The 13,048-nt window shown below is 31.2% G+C and overlaps 1 protein-coding gene across 6 annotated transcripts in view; it reads right to left on the reverse strand.

Annotated features, from left to right (window-relative positions):
• Positions 1–13,048, reverse strand: part of Lrp1b (LDL receptor related protein 1B) — a 1,877,349-nt gene that overhangs the window by 224,473 nt on the left and 1,639,828 nt on the right. For all 6 annotated transcript variants that reach the window (XR_012447185.1, XM_074070662.1, XM_074070660.1 and 3 more), the window contains one exon: positions 5,486–5,685. Coding sequence is in view for 5 of the 6 variants with exons in the window: in XM_074070662.1 (XP_073926763.1) it covers positions 5,486–5,685 (200 nt within the window). In the remaining variant the exon portion in view is untranslated. The remainder of the gene's footprint in view (positions 1–5,485; positions 5,686–13,048) is intronic.

Raw genomic sequence — 13,048 nt, forward strand, 5'->3', positions numbered from 1 at the left:
CCCAGTAGCAGGCTAAAACAATATCCATTGAAAGCCAAAATAAATAAACAGATAACATATGCAAAATATACAATGTATTATCAGCAATATAAGTTTTTCAAAGATATCCTGGTGTGTTGCTGCATAATAGAGTGACTACAATAACAAAAATCTACTATATATTTCAAATTCTAGAAAAAAGGATTTTGAAAGTTTTCACAATAAAGAAATGAATACAGAAATAAATGTTTGAGGAGATATTTGCAACCATATTTAGACTATTTACAAGGTACTCATATCAAAATGATGTCTTTCTCCATTAACATTTACACATTTTATGTTTTAATGTACTAGTGAAAAATAACTTAATTTGAAAAACAATAGGTTATCTATTTCCTCATTGATATACTCAGCTCACAAGAGTAAAACTTTAAAATAATTTAATATTTTTTGGGTATGCTTGGGGAGAACTGGGGTTTGAATTAGCAGTTTTGGAGGTTTTTCCAGGCTCATTTATGAGGAAAATTTTGATTATTACAGACTTCCAATTTCTCTCAGGTTTAACCAGAGATTAAAAATTGGGGATTTGGCAACAATTCTGAAAGTGTTTTTCCATCCTCCCAATTTGAGGCTTTAAACTTTAATCCTGGAATTACCTTTGATGTCACTTTTTCTAACACTGTTGTTCAACTGATAAGGCAACTGAGTCTAGGGGAGTTACCTACATTCTTTATATTAAAAAAGCTAGTCAGTTAGCAGTTCATCCCACTCAAACCTGACTCTCATGCTTAGCTTTTCCAGCTTCTTAAAAATCTTAAATGTTTGTTTTTTCCATTCCTAGGAGTTGCTTTCACTTTGCACTTCACCAGAGGTTTATGACTCATTCAAAATCAAAGCTCAAAATTCCCAGAGTAGGACTGCAGTTATAAGTAATAAAGAATGAGTTCCAAACATGTAGACCTCCAAGAAGAGAACTATGCACATATTGAACTATGCATATACATTTATAAACTGAACATTTCTTTCTATTTGTGGGGCGAGTCCTTGACCTTGGAAACAATGCTCCTAGCCTTTTTTTGATTTAGTTATTTTTGAATAGAGTCTCGTGCTTTTTCCCAAGTCAGGGCATGGACCACAATCCTGCTACTATTGCCTCTGCCTTGCTGGGATCACAGGCCTGAAGTTCCATGATTGGCTTATTTGTTGAGATGAGGTCTTTTTAACTTTTGCCCAGACTGGCCTCAAACTGCAGTTCTCTTGGGCTCCACCTCTCACATGGCTGGGATTACAGACATAATCCACCATGCCTAGCATAAACTGAGAATTTCAATCTGGAGGACTCATCATTTGGCAGGTTTTTCATTAAACCCATATCATGTCTTAACTCACGAGGAAGGATCTTCCTTATCTGTATTCTTTCTTCTAGGTAAATTATCAGGTGATATGAAATGTTTTAGAGAAAGATACAATATAAATGTTTAACCACTTCCTTAGAATGAATTTTTGGCTGACTTTGCTATTAAAATTCGTTTGTCTAACATAAACACAGAGCATTAAGATTCAGTAAGAATTTCTAAGTTAGAATTACTTTGGTACATTTAATTCTTTTAAGAATGTATGAATATAAGAAAAACCAATAGTTATAAAAATTGAAGTTCCATTCCTGCTGCTAACTGAATAACAATATAAATCATTCACTTAATATTTACTTCTCAACTTCCAACCTTTCTATTTTAGGCTTACTCATCTGTCCTATTTTATTTGTTAAACCAATATTGGATCTTGCACGGTTTCCCTATTCCCATAACTATAATCACTTCAAGCATTTTCTCCTAAAATATTTTAACAGTCTCTAAATTGGTTGCCCTTCCAGGGGCTTTCATTTTCCATGCTGTTGTCAAATCTAATAACAGCACTCTATCAACTAAACACCATCAATGGCTCCCTATGACCTAAAAGATAAATTCCAAATTATGTAATGTACAAGTCTTGTCAAAATCTGGCCCCAGTTTGTTCTTGTTCATCGAGTGCCATTATCTGCCTCTTATATGACTTTCAGTAATAGCCAACTTATATAAAAACCAAACTGTTTCAAGATTTTTTTATGTTGTTGCATGTGCTATTCCTTCTGTGTGAAGAATTCCTGACACACTTTCCCTGTATAAAGAGTTTTACTGAATCTCTCAGACTGCTCAAAGTTCTCCTCACTTCAGCAGAGGCATTTTCACAATATTTGCACATACTTCTAAACCCTAATCTATTTCATGTTGTTACCTGAATGTCAATTTTTCCCAGTAAACTTTATTTTGAAGACAGGGACATGTTAATCTATAAAGAGTTATAAAACTCCAAAGCCTAGTATAAAGCATGGCACAGAAAGACTGCTCAGTAAATGTTGGATGAATGGATGGATGAATGAATGAGTGGGTAGAGCTAAAGAAAAGAAATCTGAAAAAATTTTAAAGTTGAACCAATGAAGATATAATTTAAAATAAACTGTCTGCCATAATAATACAATGGAATCCGTAATATTTTATCATACTGTTGCATTATTAACATTATACCATACTTGTTATTATTTTTTCTAAACCCAATATATGGATTAAGGAGAGGTTGATGTGACTAAGTATACTTCCATGTTCCAAAACTAGCAAAGTGTCTGATGTATCTTGGATTTTTATGCTTAATTTTTCAATGTTGTATTTGGACTTAGTAAGAAGGTGAATTAGGATAAAGGAGGTAGCAGAGAAATAGGGATAGAAATTCACAAGCTCAGTGCAAGGCACATGTACTTTGGATGTAATCTCATTGTTTTGTTTAAGGCATAGAACTTCAGAGATTCTTGCATTGGACAAATTATAATAAAATAATGTTTCATAGATGAAATTACCATACAGTTTAAATAAGCAGATTTTGGTGGGAGGAACATCATTTTTACCCATAGAGTTTTATTCGGGGGTTAACTTTTCCTCACTATTAATACTAGACTTATGAAAAGAGATATGTTTTTGAAACTTCACAGACACTCTTCATATTCTCAAATTACTTTGCCATGATTGGAAAGTCCTGTCCTATGATAAGACTGGGTTACAATTTTGACAAATAAAATAAATGAGAGCAATGACAGTGGTCTGGTTAAAAGAAGTTAGTTACCAAAGTAACTTAAATGTTATTGATACAAAAGTGCCATATCCCTTGTAGGTGGAGCTGGCATAATTCAGGCTAGCTGTGATTAGCACCTTATTAGTCACCACCAGGTAATTTTTGGCTTCCGCTCAGGTATTGGCACATGCATGATAAGGCACTTATTGAATTTTTTCATCAGTCTTTCTGTGCAATCCTTCAGGAGAAAATATTTCTGAAGGTAGCTACTCTTACATTTTCCTTTCCTCCCCACTTGTTCCTCAAGATTTTTTCAAAATCAAATGTAAAATATTTTAATGTCTTTCCAGTATCATTCAGTTGAATATTTTATTTTTAATAAAGAATACCATTCCCCTGCCATATGTGTTCCTGTACCTAAAGTCACCATCAGTACCATGATTCAAAGATATTTTGTTCATGTGCATTTCAAGGTGCTTTTTCAATTCATTAGTCACTCACATATTTGATAAATTATGAAAATAACCAGTGGATAGAGTCAATAGCTTCTAAAAAGGCTAACATTTTTACCTATGAGCTTTGATACTAAAACACCAAGATTCTAATTAAAAATACACAATATTTTATACTATAATATATTTTAATATTTATTTATCTACAATTTGTATAAACTTTACTGTACATTAACATTTTAGCACAAATTGATATATTCATAACCATCTAATGCAATTTATGGGTGCTAAAAGTAGACATGGTTACTTAGGGAAAATACTAATCTGCAAGATAAAATTATGAATTATATCATCCAAGAATGATGCAGAACATTTCATCATTGATCCTTTTGTAGGAGATATAACTAAATGTGATTTTGATTTGTCAATATGTCTTTCGCTATAATTAAAATCCAAAAGCTATCTTTAAATAATTCTTCACTCAAATTGCATTCTGATGAGTTTTTTTATCTCCATAATCAGAATGTCAACACTTAAATAAGTGTATTCAAATACACTGACTATACCTCAGTCTTCTTACCCTTAAAAAGGATTTCTAAAAGCTTTCTGAGAGCATCATTGTAAGAAGAATGTTTAAACATCAAATGAGAGGATCTTAGGCAAAATTATGAAGTGGTGTGACTTCAGTGCATTTTAAAGCTATAGTATTATTATTATTTTGTGGTGCCAGGGATTGAACCCAGGGTCTTGATCATGATAAGCAAGTAATCTACCATTGAGCTCACATCCCTAGACCTTTTAGTGCATTTTATATCACTTAAAAAAAAAAAAACTCAGTGGTTTCATGCGTCTCAGGACTCCATGTAGGAACACATTTTCAGGTCTCATCTACCACTTAACAATAATCTTCCCTTCTTTCCCATTTCTCCTTGATCCTTTCCCCAGGAGTTCTATCTTAAGGTTAAAGCCAGAGAAGAAAGCTGTATGATAAATCTGAATCTGCTAATAGCTATGCTTTATTTGCAAACTGTGAAGTCAAAACACCTGATAAACAATAGAATATTAGATTATGAAAGATCAATAGAAACTCATTTATCTTCTTTATTCAGTGAAAAATCTAATCATTAAAAAAGATATCTGCATGGTATGAACCTGATGGTTCAATCATTTTTAGTTTCTTTATATTCATATCACATAACCTGCACTTTACTTCTTCATTATATGATTATCCATTACTCTTTGTAATTCCTTCATCTTCATTTATTTTTCTCTAATAAACCTTCTCCTTACCTGTAATCCTTGCATTATAATATTTAATCCTTTTTTATTCATTTGATGCTTATAGTTTTTTTAATCTACTGAGTTACAAATGTAGAAAAATAAAGTAGCAATATTCACATATTCATATTCATTCACATTTACATCATGTCCTGAATGCTACTCTGATTTGAAAGCTGTTTTTCTTGTTAATTTTTATTATTACTGTTGAATAGATAATGATAAATTTAGCCATGTGCCTAGCTTAACTTAAACTTTTTACAAATTTTACTTCACTGTCTGTAAAAACTATACTTTGACTCCACTTTTTAAAGGAAAACACAAACCCTAACAGATTGCAATAATAGCTTCATGTTACAAGTAAATATCCTTCTCTCTGAATTCAATTAGCATATATGCATGTATTAATTTATAAAATTGATTCACTGAAAAATTGTTTAGAAAGATGTAATAAATTCTGACAGTATAGAAATTATTTATGCATGATCTATATAACTGCTAAGCAAATTCATACAATTTTAATTTACAAATGTTATAGAATACAATAATGTTATATTAATGTGAAATTAATAAATGTATGTGATGAGAGAAAGCATATAAAATAAACATATATATTTTAATGAATATTTTAAGTCCTGGTAAAATAGTGTCTTGTTTTTTTCTAACAGACTAACCTTTATGTCTATGGGTTCCATCCATGTTGCTAAATTCAATGTGATTTTCATCAGCCCAGTAGAGTCTATGGTTGACATAATCTATTGTTAATGCCATAGGTCTAGAAATCTTGGTTTCTATGACAACACTCTGATTGGTTCCATCCATTCCGACACGGCCAATGTGAGGATACTCACAGCAGTCAATCCAATACAAATACCTAAGAAAGGAAATCAATAGTCATTTTGTTTACAGACACTCCAGGAGTAAAGCATCACACTATATTTCATTTTTTTGGTCAAATGTTCTCAAATTAATTCTCAATGTATTTCTACAATGTAATCTTTCTGAGGTATCCTTCAAAGCACATTTTTCTTATGAACTTTTTATTAAACATAGTATGGTTTGAAATATTCATTTAATTTTATGTTCTTATTAATATACAATACAATATATATAATTAGATTTTTTTAAAGTGTCACCAAATTATAGATATCCCAAACTATCTTATATAAACGTTCAAAAGGCATTTATATAGTTGGAAAATAAACTATCTTTCTATATTGTATTTATGTCTATATCTATATTTATATATATATCTGCATTTATATCTATATCTATCTATCATCTACCCTTTTCTTTTGGTTTTTTAGCTATGAAAAATTTAAAAGTAATTATTCATGTTTAGACTTTATTTGTCTGAATAAGCATTGTCAGTGTGGCAGTCACTAATCATGACTAGTTAAATTTAAACTGAATTCAAATAAAAAAATGAGCTGTGCTATTTCTCACACTAGTCACATTTCAAATGTCCAACAGCCATTGAGTCACGGTGTATTATATATTATCATATATTGCAACAACATGGATGAAGAGCACTTCCATCAGAACAGGAAGTTCTACTGAATAGCACTGATGTAAAATATGTCATCAGAAGTTGTAGAGTAGGACATTTCAGACAATGGGTGGGAACACTAAAATGAAGATAGTAACATTGATACTATTGATACTATTATTCCATTTAAAGCATTAACTATGATTACTGTATCCCTTAAAATAAAAATAAGAGATAAAAAACACATTACTTACATCACTATATCAAATTCAGCATATTTTATTGAAATAGCAAAAGTCACTCTATCCTCTTATACGAGTGTCCTTAAAGACATCATTAGAAATTTTAGCTGGAGGATCTGTTATGTCCTATGTATACTTGACATTTATTAACCCAATTAAGGTTTTCTAGACTTCATTCTTTCTTTGGTAAGTATCATCCTTGGAAAGTATGTTTTGAGCTTTAGATTAATTAAATTAAGATAATATATAAAATTATTCTATATGAGTTAAAACTGGGAAATTTAAAATGTCCTTTAAAATAATTTAGTCTCATAAGTTTCCACAAAGATAATTATTTTAATATTTTGCTCACAAATGTAGGAACTAAATAATGATGTTCAGGAAAAACTCATCATTTTATAGGGCTAACATAAATAATCATTGTACATAAAAAAAGCGTTTTTATATTGACATTTTTCTTGGTACACATAAAACCATGGTTTATAAAGATAATTTTAAAGTTCTTTGATAGCCAAATATCATTGAAGTTCCAATTAAGTATGGTGAATAATAAAGAGAAATATATCTTTGATAAGGTCTAAATAAAATGTAAAATTTTTTGAGTAGAGATTTAAAGAGAGCTCTTGTAAGTAAAAACTGATTCTGGAAACACCAAGTCAACTTCTCATAGGGCAACACTGGAATTGATACACAATGTTTCCATATACATATATTAATTCTGATTGCATTTTGAAAATTTCATGGAGTAATAATACATGCCAAGACCCTTAGAAAATGATGTTGTTTCTGTGAATCTTGGGTTACTTTTAGTACAGTTTTCTTTTGAAAAGCAAACATACATCAGTAAAACATATCTTTTAGAAAAACACTCATTCTATTGCTTTCTAATAAATTAATGGAGGAAAGCTTTGTTTTCTTTACTAGACATAACAACAACAAAGATACAGAATAAGAAACTGTATCAGAAAGAAGTCATAATGAAAAGTAATTTACATTGCTGAAATCATTAAGAACATTCCTCCTTGGCTTAATGACCCTGAATCTTGGGAAAGCTGATATATATTTTTCCCACTAAATATATGTGCTTATACTACCTTATTTCACACATATTCTATATGTTTAAATTTATTTGTGCTTTTCTACATTATTTTAAATAAATGCACATAAGCAAATAATCATGTTAAAGTAATATTTCAATGATTTCTGTGACATTAAAAAGTCAAAATTGGTCTGCTTAGGGACAGTTTTCATATTTCTACTTAGATATGCATGCTACGTATGGTTGGAGTTAAAAATTAAAATGTCTCAAGAGTGAAAAGAGTTTTTGTTATTAAATGGATTCAACTAAAATGTGGGAAATTACTGGATGTGAAAATAATGTTTATTAAGTAAGTAAATTGTTAATTTTAAATGGTCTAAGTTCTGTATATCTACAACTCTAAACTTTCATCAGTGTTCTGAATATTTTCACCTCATTAGTATTATCATTATCATGAACCAAGAATAGAAAAGACATACTTCATTAAGTCCAACATCCATTATCTCACTCTTGATAAGTTTAGTAAGAGTTCCAAGTCTGAAATCCTCTGCCTGACACCCAATTCCTCCATTATGGATTGGACATGAATGTCCTTCCCCTCACTAATGAAATGTGTGAAATTCAGCTCTAGTTGGAGTTTTTAGTTATGATCTTACATTATCACCTCTATGGTTTTATCCTATCATTTGCTTGCTCAAGCTTCTTCAATTATAAAGGTATTTTCATGAAAACATAATTCACATTGACACCTTTTCTCCTCACAAATGATTTCCTGACTAGTGCCAGTGCACATTTTCAGCGTATGTTGGAAGGTCAACTACATTTGAGAAATACTATGTGAGACAAGGAAAGCCTCATCTTTTTTACAGTATGACTCTCCAGAACTTTTATATGCTAAATGACATTGTGATTTTCTAAGAGCTGCTCTAGTGTCTCTGTTATTATCAGTAGTTTGGGGCAATAATGTCTATTTTCTTTGAGCTGTTCACAGAATCACTGCACTAGGGAACAAATTTTGGGAAACTGATTTATACAATCTCTTTTCTTTATTCCAAGTATAGTTGAACCACACAAGATGGTATAGGTTCTCATGCCTCATAAGACTTATTGAGAATCTTACCCAGTAAGTCAATGGTAGAACATTTCTAATAAATCCTAAAACCATGCTTAAGCAGATGGAGAACCTTATTTTGAAACCATGATTCTCCAATGTTATATTAAATTGCAAATATCTCTAAGTACTGGGGATAAGCAGGTAAACAGATGCAATATTTTCCTTCTAAGAACTTTCAGTGAATTCCATAGAGGTGGATATAAAAGTGAAAAAAAATAGGTTGAGGTCTACACCGGTAGACTGAGAGATAAACTAACAGCATGAACGGTTATATGCTTATTGTATGATTCAATTGGAGCAGGATTCATATCTCTGTTGGGCTACAGATTACCTTCCTTTCTAATAAGCACTATGCAGACTTAAGCTAACAAACCCAGGAACCAGATTGCTCAACTTTAAGTCTCAGTTGTCCCATTACTAACTATGTGAACCCGAGAGCTCTCATTAGCTTCCCTGAGTCTGTTTTGCTCAAGTGCTAAAAGGACCAGTAATAGTTTCTTCTCAAAGGGTCATCGTTAGTATCAAATGAGAGATTGCATGTAGCAAATTTAGAACATTGGTAAGCACATAGCAACTGTTTAGCAAACATTACCTGTTTATTTTAATTACACTAAATATGGCATATGAGAATTAATATATTTTTTAGTTTAGTATACCAACCTTCTAAGTCACTTGTTATGCCTGGATTATATGTATATTACTAAATTATTTTCATGGATTTTATATGTTATTACATGATTTGCCTACTTGAGTACTCATGAATGAGGAAAAATATTAAGAAAATACTCTATTGCATAGGAAGTATCATTTAGTACAGTATGAGTCTTCATAACACAGGATTTATTAGGTCTTTCAATAAGAAGTACTAACTTCTGATGGCTAAGTATTATTTCTTTACCTTTTGTAAGCCACATTTAGTATACTTTTTCTACAAATTTGTCATTAAGTTAGCACTAAAAAAGGAGAAATTATTTTACTTTCTGAAATACAGTCCTTAAGTAATTACCTATGTACAGTTTTTTCAAAATAATTAAAGTTGAAAAGGAAAACTTCAGAGAAAATGTTTAAAGAAGAGTTCTAAATTGTACTCAGTAATCATAATATACAATGTTTACCCAAGATCACACGTGAAAAATATCAGCCCCAAACAGTACCTATTGTGTTAGACCAAGTAAAAACATCCAAAAGAGAATCTGCTAGTAACCATAACAACTGCGATTTTGAGGATGTCTTCAATAATTGAATGTAATACGTTGTGTTTCTTTAAAATAAATTAAATCGTAATCTCACAGCTTTTGTTAGTTTGCTCAGAATTCAGTTAATAAATTTAGAGAAGCTTCTCCCACCTGCAATTATTTCTAATTCTGAATTATAAAAACGATCATTTATTTTCATTCCCTGTGAACTTTTGCCAAAGTAGGGAAATATTGAAATCAGCTATTTACATAGATTTTAAAATTGGTGGGGAAGTATTTTTCTTAAGTAACTGTAAATTTTAGTGAAATATTTCTGTGCTTCCCCACAGAAATGAGATGCTGAATTTCCACCCTGGTATGCTTTTCATTCCCTCACAACAAAAGTTCCTTTATGACTCTTCTTTTTGAAACAGTTGGTTATTTACATATCAATGTTTTGGTTTGTGTGTACGTGCAGGTACAATTGTGCCTGTAGCTGTAACCCATGTTGTGTACACATCCAGAGTTACCCATTCATTATTTCCCTCAACAGTAAATTGAAGAGTCTGTCAGGCACAAACAATGATTATGACATGGTCTATGCACTAAAGCAACTCACTTTCTAATGAAGAGAAGACATTTACAATAAAAGTGTCATAGAATATTAAGTGATCAGTTTGTGGTGTTCCCTTTGGCACATTAGGGAATGTTTCACACAGATAATGATCATTCTGTTGGTTTTGGGAAAATGAGTTCTTATTTTACCTAAAGAAATAGCTGAAGGACATTCTAATAAGAAGGACTAGCTAAGACACAGAAGCAAAAAATATGTCTTTACAAATTTATTGCAAATTCAAAACAGCACCTAGTATTACTTCCTATAGGTTAGTTAATAGACGATTAGGAAAGGAAACTAAATGAAATATACATGGTATGGGAGCTGGAGATATAACTCAGTAGCAGAGCTCTTGCTAGGCCCTGAGTTTGAACCACAGCACTACAAATAATAACACTTGTAATGATTTAGACAGTTTATTTTTTTTTAAAGTAGTATACCATCTATCCTGGTTTTATTTTTTTTAAAAGGCTCACTATTAAAATGGACAAAAGTGCAGGCTTTGTGGTTCCTTTTTCTTTATTCCTGCTTAGATGGCATAGGAAAACATGCCCTTGATCCAAGCTCATTTTGTTACTGAAAACTCTAGCATGCAATTGGAAACATGGGACAAAATTAGATCCCCACTTTAAAAATGTACTAAGTAAATGATTCTAAAAAGCCACCTAACCAGCTTGAGGTTGAATGTTCATATATATACATACATATATGTATATGTATATATATGTATATACATTACAAGGAAAGTAGCGAAAATAATCTTATCTTTCTTAGAGACTCTGGGTAAATAGTATATTCATCTAATAAATCAGAACTGAAAGTTTTCTAATTCTTAAAACGCTATAGAAGTGAAGTGATAGCTGTTTTCATTTACATTATTCTTTATATGAGAACATTGAATCCCAAAATGTCTACAAACTGATATCAGTCTTTTTCCTATATTTCCCATATTCTGGAAATTCTGGAAAATTACTTCTCTATTTACCTATTTGCCCAACCCAGAAGCCTTATAAGGTTTGTTTATTGTCATTTTGTTGCATTTTACAGATTTTTGAGTAATTCCCAGCTCTCTTTTATTCTGTAAAAGTAAACTAGTTCCTCAAGTACATCTGCTTAATTTGTTCCAGTCAAGTGGAGTCCTTGCAATTCATTGGCTGTGTCATGCTCTTCCACGACTCTGAGTTCCTACAGCCTCTTCTTTCTGCAAGCAATAGCTTCTGCCAGGAAAGCTATACCATATCACTTGGCTACTATTTACTCTACCATTCTTGCCCAGGAAGCTTTCTCTGTTTCCAGTTGAGATGGACATATTTTCTGTTTTCTCTAACACATGAGTTATGACATTGCATTGGAATTGTTTTCTTAGTCGGTACAGTGAAATATTTGTAGACAGAGATTGTGTCTTCGATTTTACACAAATTCCTCTCTAGAATAGTACAAGTTATACACTAACTTCTAAAGAAATAGGAATCGAGTGAAATTAATTTTTTTTTGTTGTTGTTGTTTCTATCTTAATTACCCCAGAAGATAAAAGATTAATGTTAATTCATTTTTAATTTAATTAAAGTATTTGTACATATTTTTCATGAATTGTCATTTTAAAAGACATTACAAGTAAATTATTCTGACTGCTCCAAAATTATTACAAATTAAGAATACTCATTCAGAAAATAGACAAGATAGCAGGATAATTAGGATAAAATTGTGAGAAAAATTGGGATTATAACTGAATTTAAATTCTGAACCTGGTAGATGATCTTATGTCTTCATTACTGTTCTTACTAACTATCAAATCCAAACTGATATTGAAATAATTGGCATGTTATTAGTAAGACATAGAAGTAAACTCCCCTAAAAGTTAGGCTTTTTCATTACTTGGACAACCCAGTCAACCTGTGATGTACTTCAGAGCAGAAAGCACAGGCTTTGTAAGAATGCCCAGGCTCATAGAAGAGCATGGCATTTCCGATGAATTACAGGAATTCATATGATAGGAAAAATTTAAACATAAGGATCCTTGCCTTATCCTTTACCAAATATCAGGGCAGAAATCATATCTCTCAAGAAAACAGGGCTCAGTGATAATGACATAATCAAATCACATGCAAATCACAGTGAGTCTGATGTCCAATTGTACTTTTTATTAAATAAACTTAAACTTAAGCTGTTATTATTGAGACAGGACTACACACTATTTTTTACAGTGAAAGTGTTTCCAGTCTGAAGCTCATCTCATAAAAGCTAAACTCCAGGTTTCTTATTGTACCACTCTAGGGAACTAGGAAAACAGCATGAACAAAAAGATGCTATTAAACTTCAGCTATTAAAATAGGTGACTTTAATTGTTTCATAAAAGATTCCACTTTTATCAGTTTCTTTGCTTATAAAATGACATACACATATTATAATCTAAATGCTATCCCAAAATGATAACATCTACAGTAATTTACTACCTTATTGTTTTAATTGACACTTTTAATAGATGGGTTTATGGTGATGATAACTTAAGGCTGCTTTCAGTTTATGGGATAATAACTGTATCCTGGGAGAAATAAAACCTAA

This window comes from Castor canadensis, chromosome 4, assembly GCF_047511655.1.
Source record: "Castor canadensis chromosome 4, mCasCan1.hap1v2, whole genome shotgun sequence".
In the NCBI taxonomy this organism is placed as follows: domain Eukaryota; kingdom Metazoa; phylum Chordata; class Mammalia; order Rodentia; family Castoridae; genus Castor; species Castor canadensis.